This window comes from Hylobates moloch, unplaced genomic scaffold, assembly GCF_009828535.3.
Source record: "Hylobates moloch isolate HMO894 unplaced genomic scaffold, HMol_V3 SCAFFOLD_4, whole genome shotgun sequence".
NCBI classification, from domain to species: domain Eukaryota; kingdom Metazoa; phylum Chordata; class Mammalia; order Primates; family Hylobatidae; genus Hylobates; species Hylobates moloch.
In genome coordinates this window covers 38796690-38814655 of record NW_026652279.1, presented here as the reverse complement: position 1 = coordinate 38814655, position 17966 = coordinate 38796690, and the positions used below count along the sequence as shown (strand labels likewise).

Here is a 17966-nt window from a genome sequence, read left to right as displayed (position 1 = left end):
ATAAGAAGTGGATCTGGAGTCTGGTGGGTTAGGTTTTTAGCTGACCTCTCAGAAATCCTGGATAAATATTATATTACCTTAGAAATGAAACCAAGGGTCCTCCTCCTCCAGGAAGCCTTCCTGGATTACAACCTCTCCACCCTGATCTTATTTTGCTCCAAATTCTGTCTATTCTTTCCATTCCATTCACATTGTATGTTATGGTGTATTTGACCACTCTGAATGTGGTCAAATATTTTCTGTGTGTGTAGGGTGGGGTCTTCCCTGTCCCTATGAGACTGGGAGCTCCTTAACAGCAGCAAACACCTTAATTTCTTCCTTCCCTTTCAACAAGGGCATTCCAGATGTAGGCAGCTAAATGAGGGAGGAGGTGGCATGATGGGTCTGCAGTAGATACTCCATCTAGGGACTTCCCAGCTCAGTCTTCACTTAGGCCCTTTCTTGGGGAGGAGGGGAAAAGAAGAGGAAACAGGGTAGAAGATGGAATAAAAATGGGGAGGTGGAGGTGGGGGCATGGAGGGTGGTGGCCTCTTCCAGTTTCCATCCCTCTCCCAGTAGCCCTCATCCACATGGGCAAGGGGGATGGGGGAAGTGGGGAGAGAAGGGGCCGGGCATAGCACAGGGATCCCGGGGGGGCCTTGGGAAGGGAACCAGCCTGCTCATATTAAACAGGCCAAGGGGACCAAAGGGAAGGCTGTCTTTAAAACACCAAGCACGTTCTGAGCTCCGTGTGCGGCAAAGGCTTTGGACAGTGACTTTAAGAGAAAAATGACATTCTCCATGACGTGCCTGTGATTTTAATTATAGTCAATTCAATTACCCACCTTGTGGATTAACCACCGCCAGTGTTAAGTCCAGGCTGGCTTCTCCTGCTGCCTGGAAAGGTAACACTGGCAAATGAGAGAATATGCAGGCTGAAGAGAAACACAGCTTGGCCCCCCTTAAGAGAAACCCACAGGAGAAAATTTAACCTTACAGAACAGAAAAACAGCAGTCAGATTCTGCGACTGGCAGCTCCTCTAGGGTATTTAGGGGTTATTCACAGCTCAGTCAGGTGTCAGGGGAGAGGGAAACTCACAGATACAAGGCTGGCAGCCTACAGATTGGTCAGAAAGGAAGTGTAACATCCTAGGGGGCTTGGAGGCTGGGGTTGGTGCTGTCCTTGATTAGGGCAACTTCTCCTGAACACAGCATCCCCAGAGCACAGTCCTTTGCCCAATGGGAATTGAGTCCCTACTGTGTGCTCAGCAGTGCTAAGGCATGTGGGAACACAAGAGAACCAGTCCTGGTCCAAGACCAGAACCAGTACCAGCTGGGCTGAGGGACCAAAGGCAGTGACTTTTAACCAACAATACGAGATCATTAGGTACACAAAGGAAACTCTTGTTCACCTCCGAGGCCCCACAGCATCCCCTTCTGTGCCTGGCACAAAGCAGGGCCCAATAAAAATTCGGCGAATGGATAGGAAACTCAAAGCTGTCAGAATGGGGAAGAGGAGGGGGGCATTCCTTCATTCTGTAGGAGGATGGGGTGAGAAGTCAGATTCATTCAATTCATACCTGAGGATCAAAAATGGTCTCAAGGGACCCAGGCACACACAGAAGACATCTCCCACCTCTCTGACTTCCTCCCCCAACCCAATTTGCACAGATAGAGACCTGCCTGGTCGGGAGACAGGGATTCCCCGGCTCTCCTTCCATGTCCTTGCCCCCAGACTCAGCCAGGCGAATATTGCCCCCAACAAAGCTCCTGGGAGGAAATGTTTCATTAGGAGCTGCCACAAGGGCCCCAATGTGAGGAGGGTAGCCCTAAGAATCCACTCCTTCTGTCCCCCTCTGTCCTCTTCAGTGACAGCCACCAGCACTCCAGGAGCCATCAGAAGTCTGAGGGTGTGCACGCGTTTTGCATGCTTAGGACATTGTTAATTTACTTTAATCCACTTAAGCCTTCAAAGCCTTGGATCCCAGCTCAAATAAGACAGCGCCGAGAAGACAGCTGGAAACGTTCCTCCTTGAGAGGAGTCAGCCCACAGCTGGGAATCCCACCCTTCCACAACTCCCCCAGACTCTCGTGCATACTGCCTCTCCCACCTCTCAAATCCTAGGCCTCATTGGTTGATTTTTCCAGTTGGGTTCCGTCTTGCCCCACCCACTCCTGCAGGATGATGCTCTGCATGTCCTCCTGTATGGGCCACCGGAGCATAGAACAACAGATCACTCTGCAGTGGGCAGTGGACAGAGCACTGCACGTGGAGTCAGGAGCCCAGCACTGAGGACTGGCTCTGACAAGCCTGTCTGGCCCACCACGCCTAGGCCTTCCCATCTGTAAAAGGCAGTGACGATCTCCTGGCACTGCCTCCCCAACAGGGTTACTAAGAGGAGGAAACCCGCCAGTGTCGATCAAACTTAAGAACCTGAGGACCCCTGAGACTACATCTGCAGATCCCAGTGTGAGCTGCCAAGGAGGTGGTGGTTCAAGAAGTACTAATGTGACTGTAACACAACCATGACTCCCCCCAAACTGGGCAACAGGTCATGAGACAATGTCTGGGATGCTCTGGTATTTGTGCTTTGTTTTTTAGCAAGTATTAGAATGTATATACTAATTTTAGAAACTCTTATCCAGAATTTCCAGACCCCTTGGAATATGTCCAGTGATTTACAGATCTCAGTTTGGGAAACACTTTAATAGGACATTCTCGTACCCTCCCTTGACAAACAGAAGGAGTTATGAGTCACCAGGGCCCTTGCACTGGGGTTTCCCAAGACCCTAAAGAGAGGGATCCCTGAAGCCCCTTAGAGCAGAAGGAAGCTTTCCAGAGATCTCCAGGCACCTCCTAATGCATGAGTCATGCTAAGACCCCCAGCCACCCCCACCCAGGGCATCCACACTTCCTTTTCTAGCAAAAGACTCCCCTTTCCCCAGGTTGGTATGCATGAAGGGCCTGAATAAATTACCAAAAGACAAAAATTAGACCCCTCCAGCCCATTGCTGCCCATCCTTCTTAAAACATCCAGCACCAGAGGTAGAGTCTCAGGACCCCGGGACCTAGCAGTTAATGAACATCCCGAGGACATCCAACAGCCAGAAATATCCTGCCAAGGTCTGACCTAAGTCCTTCAGGACACGGCCATTGCAAGACAGGGCCAAGTAGGAAGCAGCTCTTACCTTCAAAGACCACGGTGGGGTGCTCGCTAACGGCGCACAGCTGCTGCTCACTGGTGGGCTCACTGGAGGCATCCTGGGAGCTGGAGAAGTGGGACACCAGCAGTGTGAGGCTGGGCAGCAGCAGCGAGACAGCCAGGCGGCCTGCAAGCACCATGGTAGGCCCCTCTGCGGTCCTAGCTCCGGGAGGCAGACAGGGGAGAAGACCTGCAACGTAAACACTCAGTCTCACCAAGCGCTCCCTCCATCTGGGCCCACTTCCCTCAATTTCCTTGTAGTTATCAGTGCCCCCACAGGATTTGAAAAATAAATTTCTATTGTATTTATATTACTCAGAGTTTGCTCTGCTCTAGTAAATGCAAAGATATAGATCATTCCCTGAAAGCTAATTTCCCTTGTAATAGCATTCTGTATAAAACGGACAAATTATAGTGCCTTTTCTATTTATGATCCCAAATGGTTTAAAATTAGTTTTAATGATAAAGGTAGTATCTTAGGGAGTTTAATAAATGGAGCTGAGGCCATGGGTAGCTATTTGTAAAATGATAAATCTGGATCCATAATTCATACTTTATATACTAGGAAAAAATTCAAACAGACAAAAGATTTCAATATTAAGGATAACAATCATAAAAATACTAGAAGAAAATTCAGGCAGGATCCTTTATATCTTGGCATGGGAAACCATGGCTCAAAATCCAGAAGCCATCAAAGAAAAGATAGATAAATTTGACTACATTAAAAAACAAACACCTGCACTTCCCCCTCCTCTCCCCAAAAACAACATCAATCAAAGTCATAAGGAAAATGACAAACTAGAAAAAGTATTTGCAATTCATATCACAGACAAGAGATTAATATTCCTAATATATAAAGAACTGAAACTGCCTTTGCAAAAAGTGTGACAGTGCAGGAAATCTGACCCAACAGACTCCATCTTGCTTCTAGCCTGCAAGTTACCCTTGCTCTTTCCTAGGCTTAGGCCCAGCTAACTGTGGAAGGAATTTAGTTTACAGTTTAACTTTGAAGCGAAGAAGATTACAGCCCCTTCCCAAAGCAAACCACCTCCTTGCTTGGAGATCAGACCTCCTTTGTAATACTAACAAATTAGCCACAGGATAAGACAGTATAGCTCAGGGGTCATTCAGCCAGATGTCACAAGATTCTTAATTGCTCCTATAGATAACATTATTGTAAAACCTGAGATTGGTGTTCTAGGTATTTTTCAGACCCTGCATTCTGTTGGATCAGCTGGTGCCACCCAGACTGCTAAACTGGTTCATCTGACCTTGTGGCCCCCCCAACCGGGAACTGAACTCAGCACAAGAAGACAGGCTTCAACTCCCTGTGATTTCATCCACAACCTAACCAATCAGTACTCTCCACTCCCTAGCCCCACTGCTCCCCAAACTACCCTTTAAAAGCCCTAACCTCTGAATTTTGGGAGAGGCTGCTTTGAATAATGATAAACTCCTGTCCTTCTGCTTAGCTGGCTTTGCATCTATTAAGTTCTTTCTGTATTGCAAAAACCCACTGTTCTCAATGCATTGGCTTTTCTGGACAGCGAGCAAGATGAATTCATCGGGCGATTATAGACCTTCTAGGAATCAAGAAGGAAAAGACTAACAATGCAGTAGAAAAATAGGCAAAGAATATAAATACAAACAGGGGCTTAAAATATGAATGACACTTATCCTCACTCATAATAAGAGCAACACAAGTTAAAACATAGACTGAGATACCACTTCTCATCTATCGATTTAGCAAAAATCCAAGTTACATGCTGCAGTCTTTCAGTGAAGCAGTGGGGAGAGGGCCACTACCATATACTGCTGTGGGGGTTGGGGTGTGCAAGATGGTACAATACCTGTGGAGTGATCCTGGCAATATCTGGCAAAACTACCCATGTATTTACCCGTTGACCTAGCAACCTAATTCTTTGTGTCTACACTCTTGCTCCTTGAAATGTGTTCCACAAACCAGTGTCAATTCACACACTGGAACAACTCCACAGTCACAGAAATGCAGAGATTTGAGAGTCAGTGTTTAAAAATCTTTACAATAATTTGACAGAGTAATTTTATGTGTATTGAATCTAGTAACAAAATATTCAGGCTTGTACGCTGCATGTTTTATTTAAATTCATTTCTCTAGTAATTTACTTTTATTGAATTTTACATAAGTATCCATCTGTGACAGATTGTAAATTGAAAAATCAAACCTGCCTCTTCACAGATAGTTGAGAGGCAAAAACAGATCACAGAGGCACCTGCACATGTGCAAAGTGACTTACGAACGAGATTGTTCATTGTGCCATTCTTTGAAAGAAAAGAAAGGCAGGAAACAACCAAATATTCAGAAACAGTAGATTGCCTAAATAAACTAGGGTGTATCTTCACAATGGAATATCATGCAGCCGTTAAAAAGTCTGAAGATTTTCTCTATTTATTTTATTTTATGTTTAGAGAGACAGGGTCTTGCTCTTTCGCCTGGGTTGGGATGCAGTGGCATGATCATGGCTCACTGCAGTCTTGACCTCCTGGGCTCAAGTGATCCTCCCAGCTCAGCCTCCCTAGTGGTTGGGACCACAGGCGTGCACCATCATGCCTGGCTAGAGGGGCATGTTCTGTTGTAAGTGGAGGGGTTTTGTTCTGCTGCCCAGGCTTTCTCTAGGTTTTGATATGGAAAAATATCCATATCAAAAAAGTAAAAAAAGCAAGGTGCAGAACAGCTTAATAGCATGGTAACTTTTGTGAAAATAAGAGGGTAAAATAAGAACATATGTATTTATATTTGCTTATATTAACATTGATATACACTAGAAAAATAAACCAAAACTAATTTTAGTAGGTTATCTATAAGTAGCAAAATGGGAATCAAGGCTTCTCAGTAAATATCTTTTTACATTATTTTCATTTGTGACCAGGTAAACATATTGGCTACTCAATAAAGTTTTTAGATTTAAGAAAGTTTTAAACAACTAGTTTGGGTTCACTAAAACTCCTGGAAAAAGCCTAACATTTGTCTAACTTGTCGCCTTCCACCTCCTCTCTCCTTCGCTAGTCTATCCAACATGTCACCAAGCCCCGCTGACCCTACGTATCTCAAAGGTCTCTAACCCAGACTGACCTCCTTGGTGTCACTTTCTTCAGCAATGAAATGAAAGGTTGAACTAGATTAGGGATCCCTGACAGGACCTGGGGTGAATCAGAATCATCCCCCTGAGGGGGCAGAGTCCTGGGCTGGCAGGTATGGAATTCCCAGGTGATTCTGATGAGCAGCTCCCAGGGTAGAATCTGGAGGACTAGAGGGCTGGGGCTCCTTCCTGCTCTAAGAATTTTGCCCCAACCCTTCCTCTCTCTTCCCTTCCTACTGCCCCTACCTTACTCCAGGTCTGGAAAATTACAGTAGGATTACTTTTTTCCTGCCTAAGTTTCTTCACGTGTGTGTGAAATGGAATAATATCCACCACCGAATGGCTGCAAGCCTCCAAGGAAATAACAGGATGAAGCCAGAGCACCCAACTGGCCCCTTCTCCCCTCACTCTCTCCCTGGTCTGCACCCCACAGGGAATTAGGACCCACAGCACCTTTTTGATCCCCTTATCCTCAGGCTCAAACTTGTTCATACTTTGGTCCTCCCCAGAAGAGCCTAACCATTCCTCTTAGCAGAGACCCTCTGGGAGGGAGATTTGGTCCAAACCTACTCCCTTGAATGGTTTTTCACACTGTCACTCACATGGAATTTTTCCTCAGTGCTAGCCTGGGTCCGTCCTGTGGCATGGGGTTTGGCCGTGCTGCCCATTCTTGGAGCCCACCAACCCCTTTTCCTGACATTGACCCCTGGCCCCTCAAACAAGGCCACAGGGCTGGGGAAGAGGGATTCAAAGGGCAAGGCCAAATCTCTGGAGCCAGATAACCCGAGGCCCAGTCCTAGCCCTCCTCCTTGCTAGCTGTGTGACTCTGGGAAAAACACTTAACCTCTCTCTGCCTTAGTTTCTCCAAACTGGGGATGATAATAACAATATCAACTTCTTTAGCAGTTGTGAGGAGGAAAGGAGTTATTACTTTTAAAAGGCCTAGAGCAGTACCTGGCCAACACTGAGTGATCAACTAGCATGAGTTATTCTGGTGCTCTGGGGAAAGAGGAACAGGGACTGGAGGACTTCCTTTTGCCCTCTGACACTTATGCTGGACGCCCTCTGCCTGGACCTCCACATTTGCCCTGGCTCTCCTCCTCCCTGCTCTGCGCCTGGGAGGTGGATGGATGTGGGGGAACTGCATCCAAGGAGGCCCTGCTTGGGTTTGGCCAACAGAGGGAGGAGAAGGCAGCAGAGTGAGCACAGCTGCATCCCTCAACAGACCAGAGCTCATCTGCTTCCAGGCTTCGGAAGGAAATCGCTCCCTCTGTCCTTCCTTCAGAACTAGGGGTGGTGCCGCCTCCTTGCTTACCAGCCCCTGGGTACTGCACAGGGAGTTATCCCATATGGTTCCCACATCCCCCTCCTACACCTTTGTAAACAGTTCCTTTATTAAACTGCCCTCACATTGCCCCAAGTGAGTATGTCATCTGTTTCCCGGGGGGACCCTGACTGATAGAACACCTCATTAGGGATACTCAATGCATATGCAAATAGCACCTTTTTAGCCCTTAGCTGGGGCTTTTCTCCTGTCAGCCCCTAAGAACACCCTAGGTGCCAGGACAATTGCCCTCCTCTCCCCTCACTATTTCCCACCCTCCCGCTGACCTGTGCTCCCTTCCCAGGCCTCTCTGCCTCCCCGCCCCAGGTCTGACCACCATCTTCAGAGCCCCAGGCCTGGCCTTCTATGTGGCCAGATCCTGAGCTCCAGGGGCCCGAATTAGGAGCATATCCTGGGCCTCTTCTCCTACCCTGAACCCCAGGCCTTAAGGTACCTAAGTTTTGCAGCAGAAGTTCCATTCTCATTATGATTTTTATGTAAATATGTCCTCCAAGTCCCTCTTGAATCAGTAATTGCTAGATTAATATTACTGTGTTCACCTGGGCCTCAGCACAGCACGTCTGTCTGCTGTTTCAGGAGAGAAGGGAAGGACAGGACATGATGAGTGGGGAAGGGATGGAGGCCTAGATCTGGGATCTCCTCTACTCAATTACCTTCCCTCCAGGTGAGGCAAGAGCAAGGAGTCTGTGCCTGCAGCTTTGCAAATTTCAGCACAACTGCAGGATCATACTGAAAAAAGAAGAGTGGTCTGTTCCCATATCACTGGAAATGTTACCGGGTTTTGAGTTTTCCAGGCGAATTCTAGACTTGGGAGGTGACTTCCCAACTCCCAAGAAGTCCCCATCTATGGAAATCATCTCCCCTCCATTTATGGTCAAAGGGGTAGGCCCCAGCAGCCTCATATGTACCATGGGGTCCCCATCCCAGCCATAGCTGCTTGTGCCAGGATGGTCATGTGATCAAAACAGACAAATCAGGTCTCTCCCACAGCAATGTGGGTGTGTGAACCCCCAAGGTCAAGTCAGTCTTTGTAGAGGAAACTGGAATATGTAAATGTGTGGGGTGGTCATATTCTTCTGGTTTTTTTTGTTTTTTTGTTTTGTTTTGTTTTGTTTTTAGGAGACGGGATATCACTCTGCTGTCAGCCAGGGTGGAATGCAGCGGCATGATCATAGCTCACTGTAACCTCAAGCTGCTGGCCTCAAGTAATCCCTCAGCCTCCCAAACTGCTGGGATTACAGGCATGAGCCTCTGTGCCCACCGTGGGGTGGTTATCTGCTACCTGCCATGGGAGCTGAGGACAATCTGAAGATAAAGACCAGTGACAGGTGACAGAGGCATGCTGACAGCTTTCCAGTTCCCAGTTCCAGCCCTTTCCTGAGGTTTAAATACATTCTGCTTCCATGAGCCACCCCCACTCCCAGATCCTTGTAATAAAATTTCCCGTTTTTGCTGGGCGCGGTGGCTCAAGCCTGTAATCCCAGCACTTTGGGAGGCCGAGGCGGGCGGATCACGAGGTCAGGAGATCGAGACCACGGTGAAACCCCGTCTCTACTAAAAATACAAAAAATTAGCCGGGGGGGTGGTGGGCGCCTGTAGTCCCAGCTACTCGGGAGGCTGAGGTAGGAGAATGGCGTGAACCCGGGAGGCGGAGCTTGCAGTGAGCCGAGATCACGCCACTGCACTCCAGCCTGGGGGACAGAGAAAGACTCCGTCTCAAAAAAAATAATAATAATAAAATAAAATAAAATAAAATTTCCCGTTTTTACTTAATCCCGTTGGAGTTGTGTCAGACTAGGAGCTGCCGACAGGCATTGCCTCCTCAGTCTGTCCTTGCCTTCCTCCTTTCTAAAGGAGCCTCTGCTTCATGAGGGCAGGAGGCAACCTGCCCTGCTCAAAACTTTTCCTAGTCTTTCAGGAAGAGGTGGTCCATGAGATGCATGAGGAGGTTGTCAGTGGGGCTTACAGGGACGTGCTCTAAGAGGGCTTTCCTTTTTCCAGAGTGGTCGGCAGATAGGAGGAATGGTGCCACAGTAGCCATCTGCAGCTGGTAAGTGACCTTTAGCCATATGCTAAGGATAGCAAAGCAGGTCAAGTCAGTCTTTGTAGGGGAAACTGGAACAGATAAATATGGGCCCTGTGGAGTTGTCACCTTTTTTTTTTTTTTTTGAGACAGGGTCTCACTTTGCCACCTAGGCTGCAGTGCAGTGGAATGATCACAGCCACTGCAGCCTCAACCTCCCAGGCTCAAGTGATCCTCCCTCCTCAGCCTCCAGAGTAGCTGGGACTACAGGCACATACCACCAAGCCAGGCAATTTTTTTTTTTTTTTTGTAGAAACAGTGTCCACTATGTTGCCCTGACTGGTCTCAAACTCCTGGACTCAAGCTATCCTATCACCTCAATCTCCCAAAATGCTGGGATTACAGGTGTTGAGCCTACTTGAGTAGTCATCATCTTCTTCTTCTTCTTCTTTTTTTTTTTTTAGACCCTGTCTCCAAAAAAACAAAGGACGTGACCTTTAGCCATATGCTAAGGTAGATGGAACCTGGGACGTTGAAGATGGAACCAGCTCCATTCTGTCTACCTCCAGACTCCTTTCCTATGCTTGCTGTGTCTCTCGTTTCCTTCTCTGCAAAATAGGGAGAATAATAACACCCAGCTCACAGCTGTTGTGGAGATGAAATAAGTTATTTTTATCTAACAGGCCTAGAACAGCATCTGCCACAAAGTAGGCATTGTATAAGTGCTATTATTATTAGCGAATAATACAGTCTTAACTAGTTTAAGCCCTTGCTTTTCACATCTCAATTATATTAACTAAATATAATTCTTATCCCATACAGTTTGGTTTCTCATACATACAACGAAATACTCCCAAGACAAACAGAAATTTCTATTTCTAACATGTCTGCCTGATTTGATGTTAAAATAATCCCAGAATTTCCCACCAGCAGTATATAGCCAATCCAATTATCCCGAGGGTTGTATAGTATCATAGAAAGCCCTGAGCTTGGGAGGCTGCCCTATCTGGTTGCAAACCTTGGTTTCATCACCTGTGAAATAAGGTTAATAGCTTCTTGCTTAGAGAGAATGCTTCGATACACCCAGAACTAAGTCTGGTACCAAGTAGGCTCTTTATGAAATCCATTCATATTAGTTTACTAGTATATGTAAAACATATTCCACTAGTTACCTAAGTATCTGTTCATTCATTTATACAATACTTCACTGAGCATTTACTGAACACCTACTACGTGCTGGGCCCTGTATAGATGAGAAAGTGGGGAGGAGGGAGGTTCACAAGACAAAAGCATGGTCCTTGCCTTCAAGAAACTTACAGTCTAAAAGAGGAAAAGAGACATGTCTCCAGTGAGCAGAGACAGTGACCCATGGCCCCGGGTCTGGATGAGGAAGGGGGCACAGAAGGTGCGTGCCTTGCCCTGCCTCGGACCTGCTTGCCATTGGAGCTGGGGCAGGGTGCTGTAGGAGTGGGGGAGGGGAGATGCAGCACCAGCCAACTCCTGCTATTTTGGGAAATCTTCAGCGGTGAAGAAAGCATTTTCCCAAAGCTTCGGTCAGAGCTTCTCTTGCCTTTTCTCACACTGCTGTCCCAGTTCCCTGTGGGTTCTGGGTTTGAGGTCACTCTAATGGTGCCTGGAGGCGTGTGAACGCACGCGCATGTGTGTGAGAGAAGGCACGCCCACGCACACACCCCCTGAGGCCTCCCCGCCTTGTATGGGACTTCTCCTGGGCTCATTTTCCCAGCACAGAGATTAGAAAGAGGGTTTGCTGTAACAGGGGGAGTGGGTGAAATTGGCGAGTGACAGTGAAGGAGCGCAGAGAAGCCGGGGCAGGAGAAAAGGCCAGAGCAATCAAGAGGCCCGCAGCTGCAGCTGCAGAGCGACGGGTGCCCTCTGCTCAGGAGCGAAGGATGACGGAGACAAAGGCAAAGAGAGTGCGTATCAGAGCTGAATTCCCCCACAGAGCGCAAATCAGTCTCCCAACAGGTGCCCCCCGAACCCTCCCCCATTTTCAGAGAGGGGACTGCCCTGACCACTCTGGGGTGGGTAGCAGCTGAGTTGCCACACTGGGACCATTCCATTCAGCACGAGGATGCATCGGGCCGGCTCTCCTGCAGGGTCCAGCAAGACGGACGCATGGGTAGAGCAGCGGGAAGCAGCTGATGTGAGTGCCCTAAAAGGGAAAAAACGTCCTGGGAAAGCGGGTGACGGGCTGCAGTCAGGCGGGCATCTAAGAGGCCTCATGTAGAAGGCGGAACTCTCTTGAAGGGAACAAGGGTGGAGCTTCCCCAGCCATCGGGGTGAAGAGCATTCCAGACAGAGGGCACAGCAGGGGAAAGACTTGGCCCTGGCCTATCCTTGAACAATCTGGGGAAGCTGGTGGAGAGAGGCAGAGAGGGAAAAGAGTCTGGAAAGCAGGACCGAGGCCAAATCACAGTGAGACTTGAGCACAAACCTAAAGATTCAGGAGTTTTCCTTCTGCTGAAGTGGAGGACTTGTGGATAGTTTGGGACAGTAGAAAGATGTGGTCAGATCCGTGCATGCTTTGGGAAGTTTGGTAGCAGTGAGCAAGGGGACAGGTGGATTAGAGCAGGCCATTTGTCAGCAGGGCAACTCTAGACATGGGGAAGCTGGTCTTGCACCCAGAATGCAGCTGGATCTCAGCCCCATTTGCATCCTTGTGCAGAATTCCCCAATCCAACTGTGGGGCTTGGCTCCAGACAGAAGCAGGGAGAATGAGGGACCAGGTTGGAAGCTGTGTGGCCCACAGAGCTGCACCCAGGCAGGAGCAGCACGGCCACTCATACTGCGGCCGACAAGGAGGTCCTCTCCAGGATAACCTCAGACCTCTTTTCTTTTTAGTGAAAAAAACCATGGAAGGGTGTCATCAGGAAGAAAAAGACAACTTACGACCCTAAAAGATGAGGGCTTGAGTACAAATGCCTGGAGCATATTGACAGCATGCTAGGCACTGTGCTAAGCAAGCTCTTTCCGTGCAAGATCTCACGGCAGCTTTGAAAGAAGGCCGAGAGGTGCCCACATAAGCATCATTCTCGAAGCTGAGGCACTTGCCCAAGGTCCCCCTGCCACTGCCACAGTGAAGCTGGGATTTGAATCCGAGACAATCTGCTGCACAAGCCCACACCCTGGGCCGCTACACTCACCATCCTCCCTGGAGGACAAACTGGCCCCAGCCCTATCGTTGCATTCCACAGCCCTGGCTCCACGTGCTCTCCAAGCAGCCCTCCCAGTTTAATTTGGTTTTCTGAGTTGGCTTCCTTACTACAGAGAGTGCTTTCTGGCTATAAATTATTAAGCTGACTTCCTGCTGCACACCAGCCTCCTGTGAGTTGGGGCTGTGGGAGGCAGTTTTTCCCGGGTCCTGAATGGCTCCGGAGAAAAAATTCTAGAGGTTCCAGATGGAGAGGGCAGAGTCTGGAGCCACAAGCCCAGCGCGATGACAGCCACCTGGCAGCTTCCCTCAGCCCAGGCCTGACAGCCAGGGGCCAGTGTGGGTGGGAAGGAAGGCCATGCTTCCTTTAGTCTCCACCTCCAGCTCAGTCCATGAGGATCTTTGGGGAAGGGGATCCATGGTCCCCTTTTCCCCGGGTCCCCTCCATCCTTGCCTCCATTCAAAGTCTCCACTTGGCTGCCTGCCTGGGAAAGGGGGAGAAAAAGAGAAGGAAAATAAAAGAAGAGGAAATAGAGGGGAAACCAAGAGCAGAGAAGAATGTGTACTGTCTGCAGTTTGGCAGGGAGGGAAAGGCATTGTGGGGGCAGCTCTCTCCTGCCCCTGCCCAGGGCCACCGAGTATGGTGGCCTAGCAGTGGGCTTCTCCGTGGGGGCGGTGAAGGCATCTTCCCACCCAACCATCACTCACCACTTGGGGGGCCAAGCTTAGCCCAACTCCGCACAAAAATAAGATTGAGAGGCAGATGCCTTCCCATTGCTCTGAATAGAGCAGATTTGATACGGATTTTCCTCTTTCCTTCCCTTTTAGACCATCTGAGGGACTGGGGCCCAGAGGGAAGGTTTGGACCAGAGCGGGGAGGGGCAGAGGGAGGAAAGCCTTCCTAGCACTTTTCAGCTCTAAAATTGGGGGGGGTAGGAGCCTCTCCTACCCCCACCCCCTTGCCCTCTCCCAGGGGCAAGTTCATCCCCTGCCTCTGCTTTCTGCAATCTGGGCGGCGTTCTTCTCTCCTCCATATATTCCTAGAAACCTCCAAGTCACACATGTGTGTCATGAGTGTTCTGGCAGTCCTCCCTGCAGTCCCACCCACATCCCTCCAGCTGCAATGGGGAAGATAAAAGGAACAAGGTGATGACCAAAAGTTTAACAAGAAGGGCTCTGATACAGATCACATAGTTCAACACTGTACTTTATAGATGAAGAAACTGAGAATGGGAGGAGACAGCAAGATTGGGCAGGGAGCTCGTGGCAGAGACTAAGTAATAGTAGGATTAAGTAACAGTGACAACAACAACAACAACCATGTTATTATGTACCCAGAAGTGTTCTATGCTCTTTATATTATGCCACTTAATCCAAACAATAACCCCGTGAGGCGGATATTGTAATCACCCCCATTTCACGGATGGGAAAACTGAGGCACAGACCAGTTAAAAGTAACTTGCATGAGGTCCAACTGGTAAAAGCTGGATTCAAACCCAGGCAGCCGGGCTCAGGAGTCTGCTCCTTACTCGATGCCAGCACACCACACAGGACTCAGCTATTTAGAAAATGACATTATTTGACATAGCCATGTGGGTGGAGCCCAGGCCACTCCAGGGAATGTTTGCAGATGGCGAAAATCTCATAAACATGGTCTATAATCTTCTGTATTTGTGATCATAGAGACTGGTCTTGCTCCTCCAGACAGAGTAAGTCAACACACAGTAAGAACTGAAAACAAGAATATAACAAGAATGTTTACATCACTTGGGAAAACAAAGTGTGAACATCACGAGGGCAATTGTGTAGAAGACAGGCATGTGGAGGAAGATGGACCAAATGCGTGCGCAGAGAGCATGCAACCATCGGGGAGAACCAGGCCCCTGCCTCATAGAGTAGCAGAGTGGCTTAAATGAAATAAGGTGAATAGTATGTTTGGTTCATGCCTTGCACAGATTAGCATTACAAATGGTGGTGGTGGTTTCACTAAGGTAATATCATGAGTAGGATTTTGTTTCTTATTTACCAAACATTCTGTAATGTTTTATTGTTTTTGCAAGGAAAAAGAAAACAAAGGAGACTTGCCTACTTTAATTGCTGAAATTAAATGCTAAGGATGTCACCAGATGCAAATCAAGCTTATCTATTCATTAGAGCAGCCTCCTTTTCCTCCTCCCCATGGGCAGGCTCTCTCCGTAGAAACATTTCACTATCAGATATTCAGTTGCTGCATAAAACGAAAACTGCATTTGAAAACATGCCCACAGCTCAAAAACAGGCAGCAAATCCAACTAAAGGCCTGGATTTTCTTGGGATTTCCAGCATCAATTCAGTTGCTCAGCATAAATCTTTGTGGGGAGGGCCCATTTCTACTCACCTCCCCCAGTAAGTTTCTTCACATCCAGAGAGTTAGTTCTCTGTAATTCAAAGAGCTCCTACAGAGATGGATGGTGGTGATGCTTACAGGACGGTGTGAATGTACTTAATGCCACTGAACCGCATACTTGAAAATAGTTAAAATGGGTTGGTGGGAATGTAAAATGGTGCAGCCGCTATGTAAAACAGTCTGGCAGTTCTTCAAAAAATTAAATATAGAATTACTATATGATCCAGCAATTCCACTTCTGGGTATATATCCACAAGAACCAGAAGTAGGATATCGAATATTCGTACACATGTTCATAGTAGCATTATTTACAATAGCCAAAAGGTGGAAGTAACCCAAGTGTCCATCAACAGACAAATGGATACACAAAATGTGAAAGGTATATACAATGGAATATTATTCAGCCTTATAAAAGGAGGAAATTCTGCCACATGCTACAACATGGATGGCCCTTGGGGACATTATGCTAAGTGAAGCAAGCCAGCCACAAAAAGATAAACACTGCATGATTCCATTTATATGAGGTACCTAGAATAGTCAAATCCATGGAGACAGAAAGTAGAATGGTGCTTGCCTGGGGCAGGAGGAAGCCGGAGTTATTGTTTAATGGGTGTAGTTTCAGTTTTGCAAGATGAAGTGTTCTGGAGATGGAGGGTGGTGATGGCTGCATAACAATGTGAGTGTACCTGATGCTACCGAACCATGGACTTAAAAAGGGTTAAATGGCCAATTTCATGTTATATATATGTTACCACAATTTTTAAAAAGGAAGAGCTGCTCAAATACAGTGGACTGAGGTCCTAGGAGGTATGCTGATGATGCCCCAGATGAGGGGGTCTTCTCCTTGCTCTCCCCTCAGTCTGGTACCTGCTGCAGCCCCCCTCACACTCCCCTGGGCACACTTACCCCTGACCAGTGAGAGAAGCCAGCCCCCTACTGTCCATCCACACCTTAGCTGTTGGGCTGGGGTATCGGGCGGCCCAGGGACGAGGTGGTGGGCAACAGGAGACGGAGTGAAGCCACAGGGCATCCAAGAGATGCAGGCCAGGCATCAGCTGGAACCACTCACTGAAGGGGGAGAATTTTGGGTGAGTCATGGATACATGATGAACCAGGCAAAAGAGATCAGGTCAGATATGAGGCCAGACTGCCCCAGGGACCACATGGTTGCTGCTGTTGTTTGTTTCTTGGTGCTGCTTTAACAAATCACCACAGTAGTGGCTTGGAACAATTTTTTTTTTTTTTTGAGGCAGGGTCTTGCTCTGCTGCCAAGGGTCTAGTGCAGTGACATGATCACAGCTCATTGCAGCCTTGACCTCCTAGGCTCAAAAGATCCTCCTGCCTCAGACCCCCAAGTAGCTGGGACAACAGGTTGCACCACCATACCTAGCTAATTTTTAAAATTTTTTGTAAATATTATCTCACTATGTTGCCCAGGCTGGTCTTGAACTTCCGGCTTCAAGAGATCTTCCTGCCTCAGCCTCCCAAAGTGTCTTCCTGCCTCTCTCTCTCTCCAAAGAGACTACAAGCATGAGCCACCACGCCAGGCCTCAAACACACATGTATTACCTTATGATTCTATAGGTTAGAAGTCCAACATGGGTCTCAGTGGGCTAAAATCAAGGCATTAGCAGGACTGCATTCCTCAATGGAGGCTCTGGGGGAGAATTCATTTCTTCACCTTTCTCAGCTTCTAGAGGCTGCCCACATTCCATAGTTAAAGCCAGCCACATTGCAATCTCTAACCCTTCTTCCACTGTTACCTCTCCCGTGGACCACAGCTGGGCAAGGTTCTCTACTTTTAAGGATCCATGTGATTACATTGGGCCCATCTAGATCATCCAGGATAATCTCCCTACCTCACGGTCCTTGACTGAATCACATCTGCAAATTCCCTTTTGCCTCATAAGGCACCATATTCATAGGTTCTAGGGATTAGGACATGGACATCTTTGGTGAGCCATTATTCTGCCTGCCACACCTACCCTAGGGACTCCCGCTCAGTCATTCCCACATGGCAAACACATTTCTGGCATCCAGAGACTCATCTGTGACTGAATTTCTGAAGAAGGAGTAGCAGCTAGTAAATGGATCCCGGCAAGTCATGGCCACATGTTCTCAGAGAAGAAGGAGCTACTGCTGGAGGAACATCAGGAAGCCGGACATGCAGGCCCGGGGGGCGGGGGAGAGGGAGGAGCAGAGATGTGGAAATGATAGGCACAGGAAAGGAGAACAGGGTCTGTCCGGTGAGAAAGAGGACGGCCACAAAATGGAAAGGGGAGATCGCGGGAAGACCTTCCAGGTGAACTGCACTCCAACAAAAAGAAATTCATCAACACCGGCACACAAGGTGATCATTATTCACTTCCCAAAAGGATTTTCCAAAGTGTTCTTTAAGTAATGAGCTCCACTGTGTTCTTAAAATAGGATTTACACCCAATTTTTCAGTAACACATAAAGGGATGCCTGCAAATCTATGGAAATGAAGTGAGACCAGTAACATCTGCTTCCTTGCTTTCTGGGCTGGTGGTGTCAGAGGGAGACAGAAAGAACCACAGACTGTGGTGATGGGCTCAGACTCTGCCCCAGTTTCCCCAACCCCCTGACCCCCCATGAAAATTATCCCATTTAATGCACGCACCACCCTTACTCTCATTTGACACATGTATAAACTAGAGAGGCTAGAGAGGAGGGAAAAGTCACAATGGGTGGCTACAGGTCCGGTCTGGCCCAAGGGCA

At 48.1% G+C, this 17966-nt stretch overlaps 1 protein-coding gene across 1 annotated transcript in view; it reads right to left on the bottom strand.

The window, feature by feature from the left end:
* SEMA5B (semaphorin 5B) overlaps positions 1-16272 on the bottom strand; it is a 52830-nt gene extending 36558 nt beyond the window's left edge. Inside the window, exons 1-2 of the mRNA XM_058438143.1 lie at positions 16134-16272; positions 3169-3372 (exon numbers count right to left, since the gene is read on the bottom strand). Of these exons, the coding sequence (XP_058294126.1) occupies positions 3169-3372; positions 16134-16257 (328 nt within the window). The 5' untranslated portion in view covers positions 16258-16272. The remainder of the gene's footprint in view (positions 1-3168; positions 3373-16133) is intronic.
* Positions 16273-17966: the final 1694 nt, after the last annotated feature.